Source organism: Cygnus atratus, chromosome 2, assembly GCF_013377495.2.
Source record: "Cygnus atratus isolate AKBS03 ecotype Queensland, Australia chromosome 2, CAtr_DNAZoo_HiC_assembly, whole genome shotgun sequence".
In the NCBI taxonomy this organism is placed as follows: domain Eukaryota; kingdom Metazoa; phylum Chordata; class Aves; order Anseriformes; family Anatidae; genus Cygnus; species Cygnus atratus.
The window spans coordinates 143,667,560-143,688,922 of record NC_066363.1 but is presented as its reverse complement, the minus strand read 5'-3'; the positions used below and the strand labels follow the sequence as shown (position 1 = coordinate 143,688,922).

The window sequence follows — 21,363 nt, the reverse complement described above, 5'->3', positions numbered from 1 at the left end:
TTATCAACTGTCCTAGCTATCAGGGGAGGTCCCAGTTGACTAACAGCTAGCAAATATGATACCCATCTACAAGAAGGGCTGGAAGGAGGATTCAGAAAACTACAGGCCTGTCTGTCTGAGCTCAGTGCCAGGTTATGGAACAGATCATCTTGAGTGCCATCTCGCAGCACAATACAGGGCAACCAGGAGATCAGGCTCAGTCACTAAGGGTTTATGAAAGGCATGTCCTGATTGTCTAGCCTGATCTCCTTCTACAACAAGGTGACCCACTTTGTGGGTGAAGGAAAGGCTGTGGATGTTGTCTACCTAGACTTTAGTAAAGCTGTTGATACTGTTTCCCACAGCATTCTTCTGGAGAAAATGGCTGCTCATGGCTTGGACAGGCATATGCTTCTGTGGATAAAATACTGAGAGTTGTGGTGAATGGAGTTAGATCCAGTTGGCGGCCAGTAACAAATAGTGTCCCCCAGGGCTCAGTATTGAGGCCAGTTCTCTTTAATGTCTTTATCGATGATCTTGACAAAGGGATCGAGTGCACTCTCAGAAAGTTTGCAGATGACACCAAGTTGGGCATGAGTATTGATCTGCTTCAGGGAGAAAAGTTCTACACAAGGATCTGGATAGACTGGATTGGTGGACCAAGACCATCTGTATGTGGTTCAGTAAGGTGCCAGGTCCTGCACTTGGGGCACAACAACCCCATGCAACACTACAGGCTGGGGGAAGTGCCAGGTCCTGCACTTGGGGCACAACAACCCCATGCAACACTACAGGCTGGGGGAAAGAGTAGCAGGAAGAGACCTGGTGGTATTGGTTGATAACCAGCTGAATATGAGTCAGCAGTGTGCTCAGGTGGCCCTGAAGGCCAATAGCATCCTGGTTTGTATCAGAAATTGTGTGGCCACCAGGTATAGAAAAGTGATTGTCCCCCTGTACTCAACTCTGGTGAGATGAGACCACACCATGAATACTGTTTAGTTTTGTTTTGGGCCCCTCTCTACAAGGAAGATACTGAGGTGCTAAAGCATGTCCAAAGAAGGGCAGTGAAGATGGTGAAGGATCTAGAGAACAAGTTTTATGAGGAGCAGTTGAAGGACCAGGGGTTATTTAGCCTAGAGAAAAGAAGGCTCAGGGGAGACTTTACTGTCCTCTACAACTACGTGAAAGGAGGTTGTAGCAAGGTGGGGGGCAGTCTCTTTGCCCAGGCAACAAGTGATAAGATGAGGAAATGGCCTTAAGTTGTGCCCGGGGAAGTTTAGGTTGGATATTAGGAAAAACGTCTTTGCTGAAAGGGTTGTGAAGCATTGGAAAAGGCTGCCCGGGGAAGTGGTTGAGTCACCATCCCTGGAGGTATTCAAAAGGCATGTAGATGTGGTGCTTTGGGATATGCTTTAGTGGTAGACTTGACAGTGCTAGGTTAACAGTTAGGCTTGATGATCTTAGAGGAGTTTTCCAACCTAAATAATTCTATGATTCTATGATTCAAATAAGACTTTTCACCTTAAAAGTGTGTATACTGTATGCCAAACTGCTAACATAGACACACTTTAAAAAAATAGTGCGTCGGTTTTTGTTTGTTTGTTTGTTTGAGGCGTGGGTTTTTGTTGCTTTCTTTATGTTTGTGTATTTTTGTTTTTCTCTGAGAGAAATTCTGTTGTTACATATGGAAATTATATAACCAAAAATGAATGACCGAGTCACTGAGGCTGGCAGGTGCCTCTGGAAAGCTTCTAGTCCAACCCCCACCTTCTCAAAGATCAGCTAGGGCTGGTTGCTCAGGGCTATGTCCAGGTGAGTTTTGAATATTTCCAGGGACAGATACTCCACACACCCTTACAACCTTACAGTAATCTTTTTTTTATGTTTATTTTTTTTAATGTCTAAACAGAATTTCCTGTATTTCACTTAGTGCCTGGGTTGCCTCTTGTCTGGTCACTGGGCACCACTGAGAAAAGTCTGCCTGTTTCCTTTCCTGCCCCCATCAGCTGCTAATATACACTGATAACATTCCTCCTGAGCCTTTTCTTTTGCTAGCTGAACAGTCCCAGCTCTCTAAGCCTCTCCTTGTCTGCTCCTGTCTTTGAATCACCTTTGTGGTCTTTCATTGGACTCAGTGCAGTATGTCCCTGTCTCTCTTGTACTGCGAAGCTGAGCATCTCCCTTAACCTGATGGCAATGTTCTACCTGATGCAGCAAAGTGGACCAACAGCCACTTGGGCTGCAAGGCTTTGTTGTAGCAAATGATGTTTACATTAGCTCCTTTTGGAATAATATATGAGGCATTTACCATGCTAGAATGTGGTATATGCAGAAAAAAACTTACAGACATCATGCTATTTTGACACTGCAGTGCTAAAAGGGCACTGTTCTTGTGTTCAGTGTTTGAAAACATTCTTCAAAATGTAGTGAAAGATCTTTACTTTTATTATATTGCTTAAAGAGTAACAATACAAAAATGTAAAATTGAAAATGCTTCTAAATTTCTGAATCACACAAAATGGCAGTGTTAGTGAGAGGTTTTCATGGATGAATGCAGAATCACAGATGTAAAAATGTGACATATAGTTTGCTAGGAATACTATAAGGCAGCTCCAGTCATGTGAACAGGCATACATAGAAAAGCAAGCTAGAAGCTCCCAGGTTGTGTGTTGTACCTGTCCAGTAGTAGGAGTTAAGTAAAAACTGCAGATTGCCAGAAATGCAAGAAAGGCCTAATTGAAATTGGAGTAGATTTACAACATGAAATTATTATTTTTTTAAGCATGGATCGAATCTAAAGGCTCTTCAGAGTCTTTACCACAGATTTCTTTGGTTTGTCATTTTGGTGGCCTTTATGCAGTACTCTTCCTGCTTAGTGTTTTTTTTTTTCTTTTTTTTTAGCAATATTTGGAATTTTCAGATTTTGCTAGATCACAGTCATTGATAAGTGGTAATATAATTGTCTCAATTTTCTCCAGGGAATGAAGTAGAGTTTTGTTTTGTGCTAAGATCGAATGTGCAGGGGCAGTCCTTGGGCTAACTTCCTTTGGGAGTAATACTGTGTTATGCTAGAGAGCAACTCTTTATTCAGCTGTGTAAGAAATGAATTATTGTAATGACCATTTTCTACAATTTTATTGTCACACTTTCTGTGGCATATTAATGAGCTTTCTATCACTGAAGAAGCTAATATGGCCTTTCTCATTTGAGATGTAGTTGTGGTTGTATATGAAAGCATCACTCACAGCTCACATCAAACTGTTAAAATACCAGGCAAAATGTCAACTGATAAATAATTTCTAAAAGAAGTGTAGCTGCTGGCAGGATTTACAACCTGGATCCCACAGTTGTAAGGTTAGTGCCTTGCAGACAAGTGGGGCAAATCACCAAGTTTAATTTGATGACGATTATTTTGCAAATTGTTTTGAGATATAGTCTCCTTCCCTGGTCAGAAATGTATCCTTAAGCTCCTGTATAATGAATTTGGTTTTGTATAGGAACTAAATGTCTGCACATGATTTCTGGTTACTATAAATATGACATCTTAGTTAATACAGAGCAGAGGAGGAGCGTTATTCTTACACAAGAAGCAAAGTTTACCTCTTTATTGGGTAGAAACGACAATGAAAATGATCAGTTTTAGACAAGTTATTGTCTGTAGTCCCTGAAAAGAAATATTACGTTACAATATATTCAATAATATTGTGACTCATTTAAGCCACAAACAGAGCATAATATGAATTAAATTATACCTAACTTCCTTTATGAATGGGATAATAATATAATGACTTTTTCTTCCATCCACAGCAGAAAGTTAAATAACTCTAAAATTCTGAAGTTGAGATGGCTTTGTTTTTCTTTTGTCTGATAGATTTCTTAAGTTCTCTGCAATTTTAAACAATAGATCAAAAGAGATTATGCAGAATTAAGCAAAATGGTTTGCTGTTGGCAAATGCACTGTGGTGGTTTTACTTGGGTGGGCAGCCAAGCTCCACCTCAGCTGCTCTCTCACTCCCCCTCCTCAAATGGAAAGGAGGAGAAAATACGATGTAGAGGTCTCAAGGGATGAGATAAGGACAGGGAGATCACTCAACAATTATCGTGATGGGCAAAACAGATTCAGAGTAGGGAGACAGTAAGATTTATTGTCCGTTACTAACAAGCTAGAGAAGTGAGAAACAAAGGAAATTAACCAAAAACACCTTCCCCCTTCATCCCCCCTCTTCCACCCCCTCCCCCCGAGCAGCACAGGAAATGGGGGAATGGGGGTTGTGGTCAGTCTATAGCACTTCGTCTCCACCGCTCCTTCTAGGTCACTCTCTTCCCCTGCTCCAAGGTGGGGTCCCCTCCCACAGGATGCCGTCCTTCCCAAACTGATCCTGCGTGGGCTTCCCACAGGCAGCAGCTCTTCAAGAACTGCTCCAAATAGGGGTCCATACCACGCGGTCCATCCGGTGGCCTGTCGACTCAGGTGCAAACTGCCCCAGCATGGGTCCTCCACGGGCACCAGCTCCTGCCAGGTCACCTGCTCCTGCATGGTCTCCTCTCCATGGGCTACAGGTGCAGTCCGGAATCTGCTCTGGTGGGGGTCCTCGACAAGCTGCAGCCTCCTTCAGTGCAGGTCTACCTGCTCCACTGTGGTCTCCTTCACAGGCTGCAGCGTGGAACCCTGCTCCACCGTGGTATTCCATGGGCTGCAGAGAGACAGCCTGCTTCACCATGGTCCTCACCACAGGCCGCAGGAGAACTGCTCTGGCACCTGGAGCACCTCCTGCCCTCCTTCTTCACTGACCTTGGTATCTGCAAGGCTATTTCTCACTCCTCTGTCTCTCAGCTGCAGTTCCCCACCAGTGTTGTTGTTGCTGTTGTTTGGTTGTTTTGTTTTGTTTGTTTGTTTATTTGTTTTTCCCTCTCTTAAATATGCTCTTACAGAGACACAAACAACATCACGTACTGGCTCAGCTCTGGCCAGCGGTGGGGCCCTTATTTAACATGGGGCAGCTTCTGGATTGTTCTCGCAGAAGCCACCCATTGTGCACCCCCTGCTACCAAAACCTTGCCACGTAAACCCACTACATGCATATCAAAGAGTTGTTACTGTTGAAAAACTACAGTATGGTTTTCTGACTCTTAACCCCAAGTAGTTTTTTTTTCTCATTTTGGGGTTTTGTACTTTTGTTATGTATGTTTGTAAGAGAAAGGGGGTTGGAGCTCTCAAATTTGGAACTCTCAAATGCTTCACATTTAAACTAATAGTAGCAAGGTCACTGAATTGACTTAATTAAGTTTTAAATTTATGTCTCTCTCTCTCATTAAAAAAAAAAAAAAGGGGGGGGGGGCCTCTAAGCTTACAGTAGAATTCAAGTCTTCATATGTGGAGTCCTGTGTTGTTGTTTTTTGTTTGTTTGTTTGTTTTTGTGCTTTTTAACAACTGACAGAACTGCCTTGTTTACATGACTATATCACTGACTGTCACTTGCTTTTCACAATACTAATACCAAGTATTGAATTTCCACAGCAATGGTTTTTATTTTTGTTGCTCCTCCTGTCTTGAATATTTGTTTTCCTATGATATTGCTTGAATTGAAAATTCAGACATATATGATGTAAGTCAAGACTTGACAGAAAGGAGTCTCAAAACTTCAGTGATGATGGAACTGTCAGATTACATTCCAAAAGAAGTTCTGTAACAGCTCACAATAGCTGTGAGCATAAGCATAGTTGGCATCATCACTGCATCATTTTAATTTAAGCTTTATCAGACACCATACAATTTCTAAAAAGGATGACACTTGTGTTGTGATTTTTATTATGCAAATGTGTATACAACTACAAACAATAATTACACAGAGCTCTTTTTGTGTGTGTGTGTGTGTGTGTGTGTGCATTATCCTAGGTAAAAAGAATGAGTGATTAACTACAACTTAGAATCATGTATATTACATTATCAAACTATGGTAAAAAAAAAAAAAAAATCTGCTATGATCTCTTATGCCCAAATGTTAGTTACATAAGCTATCCAGTGTTCTGCAAACTGTATCTCTGTCTATAAAGGTTTTGAACTAGGATGTACTACACATCTTGCTATGGGCCAGAAGGGAACATACCTCTTAAAAAATAAAGTCACGAATTTGTGGTATAACTGAACTCTTAGCAGTCAAATCCAAAAATCATTAGTCCTTATCTAATTACTGCAGAAAAAGAAAGGGGGTGGGGATGGTGAGGGGATTAAAAAGTAAATGCTTCTTTACAAAATGTCTCTAGTTATAATTCACTTACACTATAATAGACACATATACTGGCTTCTAGACATTTTCCTGGTTCTTTACACTTCTCTGGATCATCAGGTCTTTGGCTTCAGCCCTGTGTCGGTTGTTGCTGTTAGTTTCAGTTTCACCAGGAAATGCTTGTGTGAGAGGAATCTAATTTTGACTTTTATTTTCTTTTTTCTTTTTTGCTCTTTTTTGTATTCTTGATTCACTTGGGGTTACTTGTAATGTTTCTAACATGCTTTTACACACACTCACACATATTGAAATCTACTCTACATGCTCCATTTTATCTATCATAGATAATTCTTTGTTACTCCTGAAACCTGATTTTGTCCAGGACTGAATTTCTTTAAATGATCATGGATGAGTTGTTCATATCACAGAATCAAAGAATCATTTAGGTTGGAAGAGACCTCCAAAATCACCCAGTCCAACCTATGACCTAACACTAACAAGTCCTCCACTAAACCATATCACTAAGCTCTACATTTAAATGTCTTTTAAAGACCTCCAGGGATGGCGACTCAACCACTTCCCTGGGCGGCCTAATCCAATGCCTAACAACCCTTTCAGTAAAGAAGTTCTTCCTAATATCCAACCTAAACCTCCCCTGGCGCAACTTTAGCCCATTCCCCCTCGTCCTGTCACCAGGCATGTGGGAGAATAGACCAATCCCCACCTCTCTACAGCCTCCTTTAAGGTACCTATAGAGAGCGATGAGGTCTCCCCTGAGCCTCCTCTTCTCCAGGCTAAACAACCCCAGTTCCCTCAGCCACTCCTCGTAAGACTTGTTCTCCAGACCCCTCACCAGCTTTGTTGCCCTTCTCTGAACACACTTGAGCACCTCCATGTCCTTCTTGTAGCGAGGGGCCCAAAACTGAGCACAGTACTCGAGGTGCGGCCTCACCAGAGCCAAGTACAGGGGGACAATCACCTCCTTAGACCTGCTGGCCACGCTGTTTCTGATACAAGCCAGGATGCTGTTGGCCTTCCTGGCCACCTGAGCACACTGCTGGCTCATATTCAGCCAACTATCAACCAACACTCCCAGGTCCTTCTCTGCCAGACAGCTTTCTAACCATTCATCTCCCGCCTGTAGCGCTGCTTGGGGTTGTTGTGCCCCAAGTGCAGGACCTGGCACTTGGCCTTGTTGAACCTCATACAGTTGGCCTCAGCCCATCGGTCCAGCCTATCCAGATCCTCCTGCAGAGCCTTCCTACCCTTGAGCAGATCAGCACATGCACCTAACTTGGTGTCGTCTGCAAACTTACTGAGGGTGCACTTGATCCCCTCATCCAGATCATTGATAAAGATATTGAAGAGAACTGGCCCTAATACTGAGCTCTGGGGGACACCACTAGTGACCGGTCTCCAACTGGATTTAACTCCACTCACGACAACTCTTTGGGCCTGGCTACCCAGCCAATTTTTAACCCAATGAAGTGTATGCCAGTCCAAGCCAAGAGCAGACAGTTTCTTCAGGAGAATGTTGTGGGAAACGGTGTCAAAAGCCTTACTGAAGACAAGGTAGACCACATCCACAGCCTTTCCCTCTTTCACTAAGCACGCCACTTTGTCATAGGAGATCAGGTTCGTCAAGCAGGACCTACCTTTCAAAAGCCTATGCCGACTGGGCCTGATCGCCTGGTTGCCCTGCAAGTGCCGTGTGATGCCATGAGGTCCCCAGTGCCAAGCCTGTGTCCCATTACTTATCGCATCCACACCTGCAGTCTTCTTCACAGCAACCTGTGTTCCCGTTTCTCATGGCTATCATATCAGTGCCAGGCTTATATTTCTCTATACTGCCACACATTAGTGGTAAATATCTCATTTCGCATGATAGCTACCTGTTACTACTATGGATATAAAGCTGTGGTTGTACCATACAAAGAGAAAGAAAGGGATACAAATTAGTCACAGACAGTGATTAGAGGAAAAAAATGTTTCAGTTCATCCAAGTTAAAAAAATAACCAAAAAATGTTCCAAGGATATCAAGACAAGTTCTGAGAAAGGAAGCCTGTTAAGCTTCCCAGAGGTCTTGCAAACTCAATAGCCTGGTGCTAGTAATACAGCAATACCGTAGTACTGGGATACCAATGATTTAACAAGTTATGTTTCCATTCATTTAAGTATGATGCTAAAAGCTACTGAAGAGAAAGGACAGACATTGCCTTAGTACTTTGACATGGATTGCAGGGGATGGAGAAGCTTGTTAGAGTATCTTCATGTTCTTTGATAAATTAAAGACCAAGAAAATCTGATTCTGGGGTAACACGTGACAGCTAGAAATACCTTGTATTCTTATACAGAATATAAGAAAGAAAAAAGAAAATAATTATATATTATTATATGTTACTATAATATTTTGGTTAAAATATATATCTAAAGTACTATCCTATTTTTAATAAGTGGTGGTTGCAGATTGTGTTTATGCATTTTCTTTCCTAATTACTATATCTTCTCTGTTAGGATATAGCAAACACATGGTCTTTGGTTCTCAGCAAAGGAGAAGTTAGTGATATTGAATAGTTGAATATCAAAACTATAACCGATACAATGGAAGAAGCAGCTATGGAACAGAGACAATCCAACAGCATGCAAAAAAATATTTTTCATTTTTGCTCTCTCCCATCACCCCAGAATTGAGTACAAACACTTTTACACATAGAATCGTTCCTCCCTAAAAACAGAGATTACAGATATAGATACTTAGGCTGTTTCTTCAGCTCTTCCCACCAATACTTTTATACAATGTTTATAATGAATTGAACAATACAGAACATCTCAACACAGAATTTTTAAGTCCATGGAACACAGTATTGTAGCGCCACCTGGTGCCTCTGCCATGACAGTATTGCAAAGCGGACTTCCCAAAAGGTAGTTCTACACTAGAAAACAATTACTTGTAATTCTCTTCCTCTTCTTCTTCCTCTTCCTCTTCTTCTTCTTCTTTTTTTTTTTTTTTTTCCTTTTCCTTTTCTTTTTCTCTTCTATCAGGGAGACTCATTCATTAATTTATTCATTAACCTGCTATTAAATATCATGATAGCAATTCTAATGTCTTCATCATAAGGTCAACTGTTGTATCTTTGGTGCTACTTTGTGGACCTACATAAAATGGTCATATAGTAGACTATAAACTGACATCTAGTTTAATGGGTGGTTTGTCGCTTTTTTTTGTTGACTTGTTTATTTAAAACAGAAAGAGGAAATGAGGTAAAGGGCTTCATTAGTAGTTACTCTTTTGGATAGAAAAGGTGCTATTAGTTTTTAGTTATTATTATTATCATTTTTAGAAAATGAAGAATGCTAGCGACTCAGTCTTTCCTAGGCTCTGGTTGGCAGCTAGAGCCATAGAATCACAGAATCATAGAATATCTTGAGTTGGATGGGACCCACAAGGATCAATGAGTCCAACCCCTGTATACTGCAAATTAAAACATATATCTGAGAGCATTGTCTAAATGCTTCTTGAACTCTGGCAGTCTTGGGGCCATGACCCCTTCCCTGGGTAACCTGTTCCAGTGCCTGACTACCCTCTTGATGAAAAAACATTTCCTAATACCCAATCTGAACCTCCCCTGACACAGCTTAATGATGTTACCTCATTTCCTATCACTGGTCACCAGAGAGAAAAATCAGCACCTCCTCCTCCACAGCTCCTCATGAGGAAGCTGTAGATCAGGCTGAGGTCACCCCTCAGTCTCCTCTTCTCTAAGTTGAACAAACCAAGCGATCTGAGCCACTCCATATGTCTTGCCCTCTAGACCTTTCACTACATTTGTTGCCCTCCTTTGGCTGCTCTCTAATAGATTTTTGATCTTCCTTACATTGTAGCATCCAAAACTGCACATAGTAGTTGAGGTGAGGCCACACCAGCACAGAGTAGAGCAGGACAATCATAGAATAATAGAATCATAGACTGGTTTGGGTTAGAAGAGACCTTAAAGATCATCTAGTTCCAGCCACCCAGCTATGGGCAGGGACACCTTGCAGCAGACCAGGTTGCTCAAAAATCCCAGCCAACCTGGCCTTAAACACTGCCAGGGATGGGGCATCCACAACTTCTCTGGAGAACCTATTTCACTGCCTCACCTCCCTCTGAGTAAAGAATATCTTCCTACTATCTAATCTAAATCTACCCTCTGTTAGTTTAAAACCATTACTCCTTGTCCTATCACTACAGTCCCTAACAAAGAGTCCCTCCCCAGTTTTCCTGTAGTCCCCCTTCAGGTACTGGAAGGCTGCAATGAGGTCTCCTCAGAGCCTTCTCCAGGCTGAACAATGCCAACTCTATCAGCCTATCTTCATAGGAGGGGTGTTCCAGCCCTCTGATCATCCTTGTGGCTCTTCTGTGAGACTCACTATTAGACTCACTCGAAAAGGTCCATGTCCTTTTTAGATTGTGTGCCCCAGAGCTGAATGCAATACTCCATGTGGGGGTCTTGTGAGAGCAGAGTAGAGGGGGATTATCACCTCCCTCGACCTGCTGGCCTCAACTTCTTTTGATGCAGCCCTGGGTATGGTTTGCTTCCTGAGCTGCAAGTGCACATTGCCAGCTCGTGTTGAGCTTCTCATTAACCATGTTCAGCTTTTCACCAACCAGCATCATCTCATCAATTGCTTCCCTTGACTGTCTAGCAATGCTGTGTCTGATGCACCTCAGGATGATTACATCATCTGGCTTTCTTTGGTTAACAACATGGATAACCTTGTCATAAAAGGAAAATAAGATCGTTAAACAAGGTTGACAGTTGAACAGCCATTTCCTTATCTCACTGATGTATTTCTAGTACTGGGCTAACAAACTGGTCAAGTGAAGCTATATATTAGACAGAGCTGCAGTGAAGATGAGTTATATACTCATCTTTTTTTTGTGGAAAAATTTGTGTGTATTTCTTGGTTCTCTTCAGGTGGAATGGTTTATCTTCAGTGTATCTGTCCAGCCAAGGAGTCAGTTCATAAAGAACTAATCCAAAGTCATGAATATGACAGCTAAAGAAGAGAGAGAAGTCACGGAAAATTGGAAGAATACAACTTCTCCATTTTTCACTATTGCACTGTGTCCTGTAGGTCTAAAGACTTTATGGACATAATTTTCCAGCCCTTTCAACTCAAAAAGTATCAACTTTTTGATGCAATTCTAGATGAGTAGAATTGTAATATGCTGAATTTTACTGAGTATACTCAATACAGTTTTTAATCTATTGAGTTCTTATTTCTCTGAAGAGATTTTATACAATGAAAAAAATATATTTTACATAATACCCTACTTAAAAAGTGCTAAATGATTGTCTCCAAAAGTAGCTGAAAGTTTCAGGATTGATGTTATCTGATTGGTTTAATATTGCCCATATTTAAATGATGTTGAGCTAATCTATGAAAGATAATCCTAAAAACTGTTGAACACTAAAAAGATTATTATTTTTATTTTTTTAAGAGCATATAGCACATAAAATGTTAATCGGAATAAATTATGTAGTTTGACTAAGGAGTTAAACCCATAGAGCAACTATTCCTGGAGTTGCTATTGACTACCAGAGCTTGAATCTCTAACTTACACTTTAGAATTATGTATCTGGAAATGAGAAGTCAGATATCTTTTTCTCATTGGCTTCCATGATGTATAGCTTCTCCATTTCACAAAACATTCAAGTTTTGTTGTTGTTGTTTTTTTTCTCAAATACTTTTTTATTCAGGAAGATCACAAAGTCATTTTGGAAAGAATAAAGTGGAAAGAAAATTAAATTAGTATTCATATTAAGCAACTACATTTAACAGTTGCACTAGAATTGCTGTTATTTTGGTGGGAGGGGGAGGCAACTGTGGGGAGGAGGAGTAGGAGAGTCCTGATTTAAAAAAACAGTGTCAAAGTATTGTCTTCCTTGATAGGTAAAGATTAAATAGGGTAGGTGTTCATTGTATAGTTGCAAATGCAGATTGCTTTGTTAGATGACTAAACTGAACAAATCTTTTATAAGACTAGTACTTCTTGTAAAGTAATATGTTGATGGTGGTTGTTTTAACTAAGGTCTTTATCACAAACAAATAAGTAAATAAATAAGTTAAAGAGTACTTCTGTTTCTGTTTGGTGCAACTTAAATTGTTAGTGTTTTCTCACTATGTGCTTAATCATGAAAGTAATTTAGTATATTTTCTTCAAAATCTTTTAAAAGTAATTACATAGTCCAGTGAGCACTGTAAATAAATAAATAGAGATGAATTTTAAATCATACACTGTATTGATTAGCTGCTATCTGTATTTCATGCATTTTTATTAAATTTCATTCTGATGAGAAGCTTGAGCTGGAAAGAGATGGTACTATAAAGTTTCAAATGACTATGAGTAGTAGTGAAATGCTGTTTCCCAGGATTAAGCTGTTGTGAAAGCATCTATATTTTACCTTTGGGCATCAAATTGAATCAAACATTTTACATTTAAACAAAATTTTAAATAAATAAATAAATAACCACATACAATTCAAACTTTTCAACTTCTTGTTTGAATATAAGTGGATAAATATAGTAATACAGGTGACTACAGAATAGTACATATGATCTACACACCTTAATATTTGAGTCCTCCACTCACAGCATGTAACAGACTACTCCCCAAATGATATCCTTAAAATCTAATTTCCCTGCATTTGATCAAAATTGGAAATTGTTTGCATTTTGATTTATATCGTAATGACTGGACATGTTGAACAAGTTATTCCAGGTTATGTTTATGCCCAAACCATTACTGACTAAAAAATTATATTTTATATTTTATAAAACACAAACCTATAATAAGAATAATAATAGTAATATCAGATGTATTACTATTATAAACCATATTGTATTTACATTCTGGTTTCTATTATGTGTGTGTAAAGAAAGATTCTTTTTTTTATCTCTGGTGATTGAAAAGGAAAATTAAAATATTGTAGGAATCTTGTAGTTTCTGAAGCATGAGATAGCATTGTGGACAAGCCCTTGTATGTTCTAATGAAAGATTTCTCATTATAACTTGTGAATTCATATGGCATTCCACAAAGGTGGCTCTAGTTCAGCAAAGGTCCAGTAGAATCTATTGCCCGTTACAGCTCTGTGACTGTCCTGGTTTGCTGCCAGATTTCCTAGCTCGGTCATTTTTTTATTTTTTTTTTTACCTGGCAGAGGAAGTCCAGACCTGGAAAGTCATCTCATGCCAGAGAGATCACAGGACACAAGGATTTGATTCTTATCCACAGAGGATTTTGGTTTGTGGAGAGAGTAATTTTAACAAGAATGAAGCAATTCTTTTATCTCATATCAGTATCCTATGTGGATTGAATTTACTTTTTACAGAAAGGGTACCACAATTTATCGAGCCTGTATTATGTGAGGGAGTTTGCTGTCAGATATGGAAAAAAAAAAATATTTCCTCATAGCAATATAACTGTGCTTTCTGCTTTTCAACAGGTGGGAAATGTTGTTCAATTTCAGTGCAAGAAAGGACATCTTCTCCATGGATCAACAACACGAACTTGCCTTCCTGATCTTACATGGAGTGGAATTCAGCCAGAATGTATACGTAAGTATTTGATAGGTGGACTACATTTTTATGCTAATCCTAAAATTATTTGTTAATTTCTTTCTCTCTTGGCTACTTAGTTACAGTAACATTTCTATAAAGTTACCATATTTTAAAATATAGCTATTTTAAACTAAATTTATTATGAAGTTGCATTATTAGTTTACAGCAGCTAGAAATGAAAAAAGAAATTTTGTAAAAAAAATTTTCTATAATAGCCTGTAGATTTGTAAAAAAGAAAAAAAATGAGAATATCACTGTATTGAGTCATATTAAATCTGATCCCTTTTGAAGCACAGACAGCCCATTGACCAGAGAAATAGTGAAAATAATAAGTTTCTATCTAAGAGAGTGCAACCCTTCCAATGAAGAGTGGGCAGAGTCAGGAAGAGGTGGCGAGAACAGGCCATGCAGGAAAGCCATGGACAATCCTACCTTGTACTGGACTAGAAATTTACAATCAGGTCTAGCAAAGAGTTTGCACTGTTTCCCAACTAGGTACTCAGGGTATTTTAAGAAGGAAAAAAAAAAAAATTTAATTGGAATTTGTTAAATCTGAAATGGAGAGAATCTTCTTACTTGCATAGGGCAGGCAACATGTCATTTCTTACATCTTTTACACTTCATAGGTAATCTTTCTTGTTCTTCAACAAGTCAGCTGTATTTTTTCTGGAAACAGTCTTACCTTATAAGGTCTGACCTTACAGAAAAACTTCAAAAAGCAGTGTATGGTGAGCATATCCACAGAGGAAAACAGTATTGGTGTTTCATTTAGTTCTAATGTTTCCCCTAAACAAACACCAAATCAGTAGCTCAGTGTGTTGAAAGCCAAGGTCTGCTCATACTCTGGAACTATGCTGTTTTTGAGATAACACAAGGCTCTCAGACTCCGGTGGTTGTTAAAGATGTAAAACACTTTTCATGAGATTAGGGTTGGTAATTAATTTTTGTGTATGATAGTTAAAACTTGCCTCACTTACCATTCCACTTTGACCTTTCATAGTATTTTCTGAAGTGACCCATTTATTTACTATTATTCTATGTCACAAGTCACATAAGTCACAAATCAGGATTGCTTTTTACTATGATAAAATGTGTGTTGTTTGTGTTCATGTATGCAGATGAGCAATTTTAGATGTGCAAGGGTGCATTTAAACTGGTTCTTTGTCTCTTGAAGGTGGAAAAAACACTTTCAAGAATGTATTTATAGTCTCAGGACAATAAATCATAGACTATACAATAACTTCTAACACTTTTTTTAAAACATATTAATATGTTATTTTTATTGAAGCTTTTTTCTTCATTAGTTACCTTTCAGAATGGATATAGATTTTTTTTTCCAGAAATATTTTGACCATTTTGACTAAAGGATATTTTATCTTTTCTTTGTAGCTCACAGCTGTAAACAACCAGAAACACCATCTCATGCAAATGTTGCAGGAATGGATCTTCCCTCACTTGGCTATACATTGATTTACACTTGTCAGCCAGGCTTCTTTCTGGCGGGAGGATCAGAGCATAGAGCCTGTAGGTCTGATGGTACATGGACTGGCAAAGTTCCAGTTTGTGAAGGTAAGCTCTTCTGTTTCCCACTGCATCTCTCATCTCTCACATTTCAACAGTTTTCTTTACTTGCAGTCTAATAAGATGAGGCAGAATGGTAAGGAGAACTAGGAGGGTGAACATGTAAGAAGATAACTCTAATCCTTTGTCAGTTGTGTTTAATGGGACAAATGCTTTCATGTACTTGTGTTTCATTTGCATGCACAGAGGTGTCAATTCCAGATATAATTCTGGGGACCAGGTTGACACCTGCTTTTAAAGTTCTGACTGAGTCAGGTGTGGTCTACATTCTGATAAGCTCAGTGGAGTAAGGATCTCAATGTTTTTGCACATACCTATTAAGCCTAGACAAGGATAAGTTTATTTAAAGAGACTATGTCAGCTGCAAGACAGCTATGACAGTTGCAATATTAGAGAAGGATGCATACTAAGTCCAAGCAGGTGTCTAAATTACTGCATGGGATTAATCCATAGGGTTTATAATTATTTTATATTCATATGTGAGCAACAATATACTAGTCACAAACAAAACTAATTTATTTACTTTGTCTTTGCTTTTCCAACATTCACTTTTTTTAGGTTTTAGATTTATTTATTTTTTCTGTGTACTTTGTCTTGTGGTGGCATGGCATGAAAAACCTCATGGCAAAATCATGATGAGAATGGTATTTTTCATGTGAGATAAGAAACATCCTCAAGTATAGAAACTGTCTGGAATTCCATTTCCTAAATAATTAAACTACCTTTCAGATTACTGATACGTAATGTTCCAGATGTAGTTATCACCAGAGCTTTTACGGAGCCATTCAGAGGCTATATAACCAAATGCTGCCACTTGGAAGGGCAATTTACTTCACAGGAAGTTAATATTTTGTATTACTAAAAAAAACACAAACAGGTGTCCTGGCATTAAATGCCAGGCAAGTGCTGGGGGAAAACAGACCAGAGTGTTGGGAAAGAGTGCTAGAAAGTAATCTGCCAAGAAACTCATGACTTGATTAGTACTCTGGAAGTGTTATAGCAGGCCAAATGTATTTCATGGGTTGTATTTCAATCCAAGAATTTTCTGCTGATGATGTTGAAACGAGTCATATTAACTGTCTATCTGATAGTGAGAAACCTTTATGAGAATTAAAAAGAAAACAAAACAAAACAAAAGAAACAAACAAAAAACGGGTAACTACGAGTGTATCTACCTTGTCATGTAATGTAGTTTCCCAATGTCCTGAGGAAACATTATTGAAATGAATAATTTTTAGGCTCAGTGGTCTTGCTTCTTCTTCATGTTGAAAGGTAAGAATGAGCAACAAATTGTAATGAATTAACTAATGAGATAATGGAAAATGTCTCTTAAATATTTTCAATCTCACCTATTACACAGATGGGTAAATCATCCCTCCTACAGAAAAGAGAAGAGCACTACATTAGGTTGTTCACCTGTGATGGTGAACTTCTCAAAAATAAATTGGAAAGGGATGAAAAGGAATGAAGGACTTGGAGCTGAGATCTATAAAAGGATCTGTAGTGGAAACGAAGCAGGATTTTGAATCTTAAATACAAAACTGATCTTTTGAAAGATTTGTTTAGCGAATGCTTGTATCTAGAAACTTGAACACCATAGATAACATGCTTTAGTTTTCATCTTGTCTTTAAAATTTCAGTTCTGAACTTGACTAGAAATGTATCCACTTTGACAAGGCCGATTAACTTGAAGATGATTGTAATAAAGCTCTTTGGAAACTATGATCCAGATATTTCTAACATGAGCTTGATGCAGACAAAAAGCATATGCTGTTGAAACACACCCTCCAAATCAAACATGTTCAATGGTTCAGCAAGCTTCTTTCAAAAGAGAGAGGAAGTAGAGATCAATCAGTAGTAACAGCAATCAGCAAGCCATGAGAAATTTAGGTTGAATTCTGCCCTCCTGTCCTTCCTGTTTGCCAATTTTAATCTATATACCAAGAACAAGCCTTTTGTAATAAGCTAAAAGTTATTCTCAGTGCTCTCAAGAAAAATGTTCTCAGTGCTTCCTGATGAAACTTCCTGCTATGCAGAACATTCCACTCAGGGAAAGAAAAGTTGCTTTTCTTGTCTAGTTTTTTAGAGTATTGACCAGAGAGAGAGAATAACTGGTTTCCAAGCCAAGATCCAAAAGCAAAATGTTTAAATAACCACTGGAGCAAGGAATGGAGCCTAGTGCTGAGAGTATCTTACAATGGAAGACAGAAATGTGTGACTTTATACCCCAGTGAATACAAATTACTGTCTGGAAAATAAAAGTTTCATTTGAAGGAAATGTCACTTCCCTATTGCATTTACTGCATCATGACATGTGCCTTTGGCATGGTCTCCCACAGTATTCTCCTGGAGAAGCTGGCAGCCCATGGCTTGGACAGGTACACTCTTTGCTGGGTTAGAAACTGGCGGAATGGCTGGGCCCAAAGAGTAGTGGTGAATGGAGTGAAATCCAGCTGGTGACCGGTCACCAGTGGTGTTCCCCAGGGACCGGTGTTGGGGCCCATCCTCTTTAATATCTTTATTGATGATTTGGAAGAGAGAACTGAGTGCACCCTCAGTAAGTTTGCAGATGACACCAAATTGGGGGGACGTGTCAATCTGCCAGAGGGTAGGAAGGCCCTGCAGAGGGACCTGGACAGGTTGGATCAATGGGCAGAGGACAATGGGATGAGGTTAAACATAGCTAAGTGCCAGGTCCTGCACTCTGGCCACAACAAACTCATGCAATGCTAAAGTCTTGGGACAGAGTGGCTTGAAAGCTGTGCAGAGGAAAAAGATCTGGGTGTGTTGGTTGATGCTCACCTGAACATGAGCCAGCAGTGTGCCCGGGTGGCCAAGAAGGCCAACGGCATCCTGGCTTATATCAGGAATAGTGTAGCCAGCAGGACCTGAGAGCTAATTGTCCCCCTGTACTCTGCTCTGGTGAGGCTGCACCTCAAGTGCTGTGTTCAGTTTTGGGCCCCTCACTACAAGACACTGAGGCCCTGGAACATGTCCAGAGAAGGGCTATGAAGCTGGTGAAGGGTCTGGAACACAAGTCCTGTGAGGTGCAGCTGAGGGAACTGGGGCTGTTTAGTCTGGAGAAGAAGAGGCTCAGGGGAGACCTCAGTGCTCTCTACAACTACCTGAAAGAAAGTTGTGGGGAGCTGGGGTTGGCCTCTTTTCACAGATAAGCAATTGAACTAGAGGGAATGGCCTTAAGTTGCGCCAGGGGAGGTTTAGGTTGGAAATTAGGAGATGTTTCTTCTCAGAAAGAGTAGTCAGACATTGGAATGGTTTGCCCAGGGAAGTGGTGGAGTCACCGTCCCTGTGGGTATTTAAGGAAAGGTTGGACGTGGTGCTTAGGGACATGAGCTAGTGGGTGATATTGGTGGTAGGGGGATGGTTGAACCAGATGATCTTGGAGGTCTTTTCCAACCTTAATATTCTATTATTCTATGATCATCTTCAGACTTTCTGCTTTAGGCAGAAAAAAATGAAATTCAGGTCTCCGACTTCTAGCGCTCAAATCACCTGAGCAGTTGTGGACAGCCTCATTTGTTTCTTTCTTTCTGCTGTTATTGGTTAAAGAAACAGTGATCTTCTCAATTTTTAAGAGATTGAGCATGCATCTTTGGGTTTTCATTCCTCAACACAAGTTGTTTCTCTCAGTACTGCTGAAGATAATTAAGTCCTGAAGAGGAACATGATTTAAAATGCATTTGTCTCTTCACTGTTTGGTGTTACATTGCTTGTACAGTCGAAGTACTGTCCACAGTGCTTTTTTATATGAATCTCTATATATATACATATTATAAATATAAATACTAAATATACATATGTAAATTGTAAAGCTTGCCTTAGATCAAATATTAGAAGACATCTCACATATTAGATGCCTAGTCCAAGACTGTGAATTCTGAAATGTGGATTCTGAAGTGAATGCCTACAGTGTTGGGTATTAACAAATGACTTGGTAGCATCTGGGTAACTTCGAAAATTTGGCAAAAATGTGGCAACAAAAGAAATCAATGTATATGTGCTCCTGTGATACTAAGGCTCAATATTGACTGAAATATCATTTGTGTTTGGAGTTTGAAACATCATCTTCAATCCTGTGTAACAAGTAAATTCCATTATGGAAATTATTTTTCCTAGTTTTTGAGTAACCAATTTGCTCATGCTTTGTCTTTTTGTCATTCATTCTTTCTAACAGCTGGTTCCAAAATATTGGTGAAGGATCCCAGACCAGCTTTGGGAACACCAAGTCCCAAATTAAGTGGTAAATACTTTCACATGTTTATAGTTTTAAACAATATTTCTGTAGAAAAGACAAACAGAATCAATTTGTGAGACTGCACTGAGTGGCTCAGAATGAATAAAGTTTTTTAAGAGAGAATAAAGTATTTTTAAGAGAGAAATTTCCTTAACTAAAATTAGCCTTTGAATTTATCCCTATTATATGCCTACTGATATGAATAAAGATTTAAAAAGTATTTTTTTAGGATAGGTTTTTGTAATTTCTTTTTTATTATGTTTTACTTACCTTCATAACTGTGTTAATGATATATTGCTTGGTATGCATATTACTAGTTTTTTCATTTGGAAAATTTTTGTACAATCCCAAGTAATTGCAAATAAAGTACATAAAGATCCATTTTCCTGAAACTGGGAAAATAAATTGCAGGCATAACAGCTAGCAGTATCAGATTGTTTTCACCATGCAAAGTTTCCTTGCTTGTAGCTTACAGGCCCAGTATGCAGGTGTTATGTTTTTATGGGTTTACTTTTCAAAAAAATGCCTGTATATATACACAGATAAAACTCCAGGAAAGCTATATAGGGAAGACACCTTATGTCTGTGGCCCATAAAATAAACAGTGAAGGAAAACTATCAGGTATTCCAGTGTGCCTCACTCTTGAATTTTGGGACATCCTGAGAGAGAAAGGAGCAAGTATTCCTGTGTGCTTATTTGACGTGAGATGCCCATGTACACGCTAACACAGAACGTTAAATTAAATAAGAGTAACTCCAAATGATGTGAATATGCTGATTATTGATGATTTGTTATAAGGCTAATTTTGATATATTGTCTTTGGAAAGTGTAGTAAAGACATTCTAAGGAACCTTCAATTTCGTTGTTTAAATGGTATCTCATATCTCATGTCAAGACTTTGAAGATTTGCATTTATCTGTATTGATGTATAGGTAACATATTACTTTTGAACAATACTGTTACTTAAATGAATCATTTTACAGTCGGCTAATGACAAATTTTAAATGTAAATGCATAAAGCCAGCATATTTATTCTCCCTGCAGCCTGTGATCTTTTATTCATTTTTAAATTAGAGGAATTTTATTTTTCTCCTGGTGAAGCTCATAAAGTTTTAAAGCATTTGAAGACAAGACAAAAATTCTTATACATATTCTTAATTAAATAAAATATGACTACATAATAAAGAAGTTGGTTATAATCTTATAGTGTCATACAAATATGTTTAGAAAGATTGTAATATCTAAATATATGTTAATTTCTGCAAAATTTAATCCTAGCTGTATGTCCCTCCCTGTCAGTGCTAGCGTATTCTGCAGAGAAAGAAATCTGGTCTTTTGGTTACAGCCATTAAATTAGATTTTTTGAAGTTAGTTTTATTTTAAAAGATGCTCATATTTAAGGAAAGGAGCAAATGAAGGTACAGCTGTGGTTGTGTTCTTCAGTACAAATACTTTTTCTTCATAAATGTTAATACCAGGTTTTTATGTTTTATATGTGAAGATAAGGCTTAACAGACTGAAGGTTCTGGTGAATGAGAAGCTTGACATGAGCTGGCATTGTGTGCTTGTAGCCCAGAAAGCCAACTGTATTCTGGGCTGCATCAAAAGAAGCAGGGCCAGTAGGTCAAGGGAGGTGATTCTCCCCCTCAGTTCTTGTGAGAGCCCACCTGGAGTCCTGTGTTCAGCTCTGGGGTCCCCAGGAAAAGAAAAACA

The 21,363-nt window shown here is 38.9% G+C and overlaps 1 protein-coding gene across 3 annotated transcripts in view; it reads left to right on the top strand.

The window, feature by feature from the left end:
* Window positions 1-21,363, top strand: part of CSMD3 (CUB and Sushi multiple domains 3) — a 710,218-nt gene that overhangs the window by 681,923 nt on the left and 6,932 nt on the right. For all 3 annotated transcript variants that reach the window (XM_035546237.1, XM_035546236.1, XM_035546235.1), the window contains 3 exons: window positions 13,699-13,810; window positions 15,203-15,382; window positions 19,590-19,655. In XM_035546237.1, the coding sequence (XP_035402130.1) occupies window positions 13,699-13,810; window positions 15,203-15,382; window positions 19,590-19,655 (358 nt within the window). The remainder of the gene's footprint in view (window positions 1-13,698; window positions 13,811-15,202; window positions 15,383-19,589; window positions 19,656-21,363) is intronic.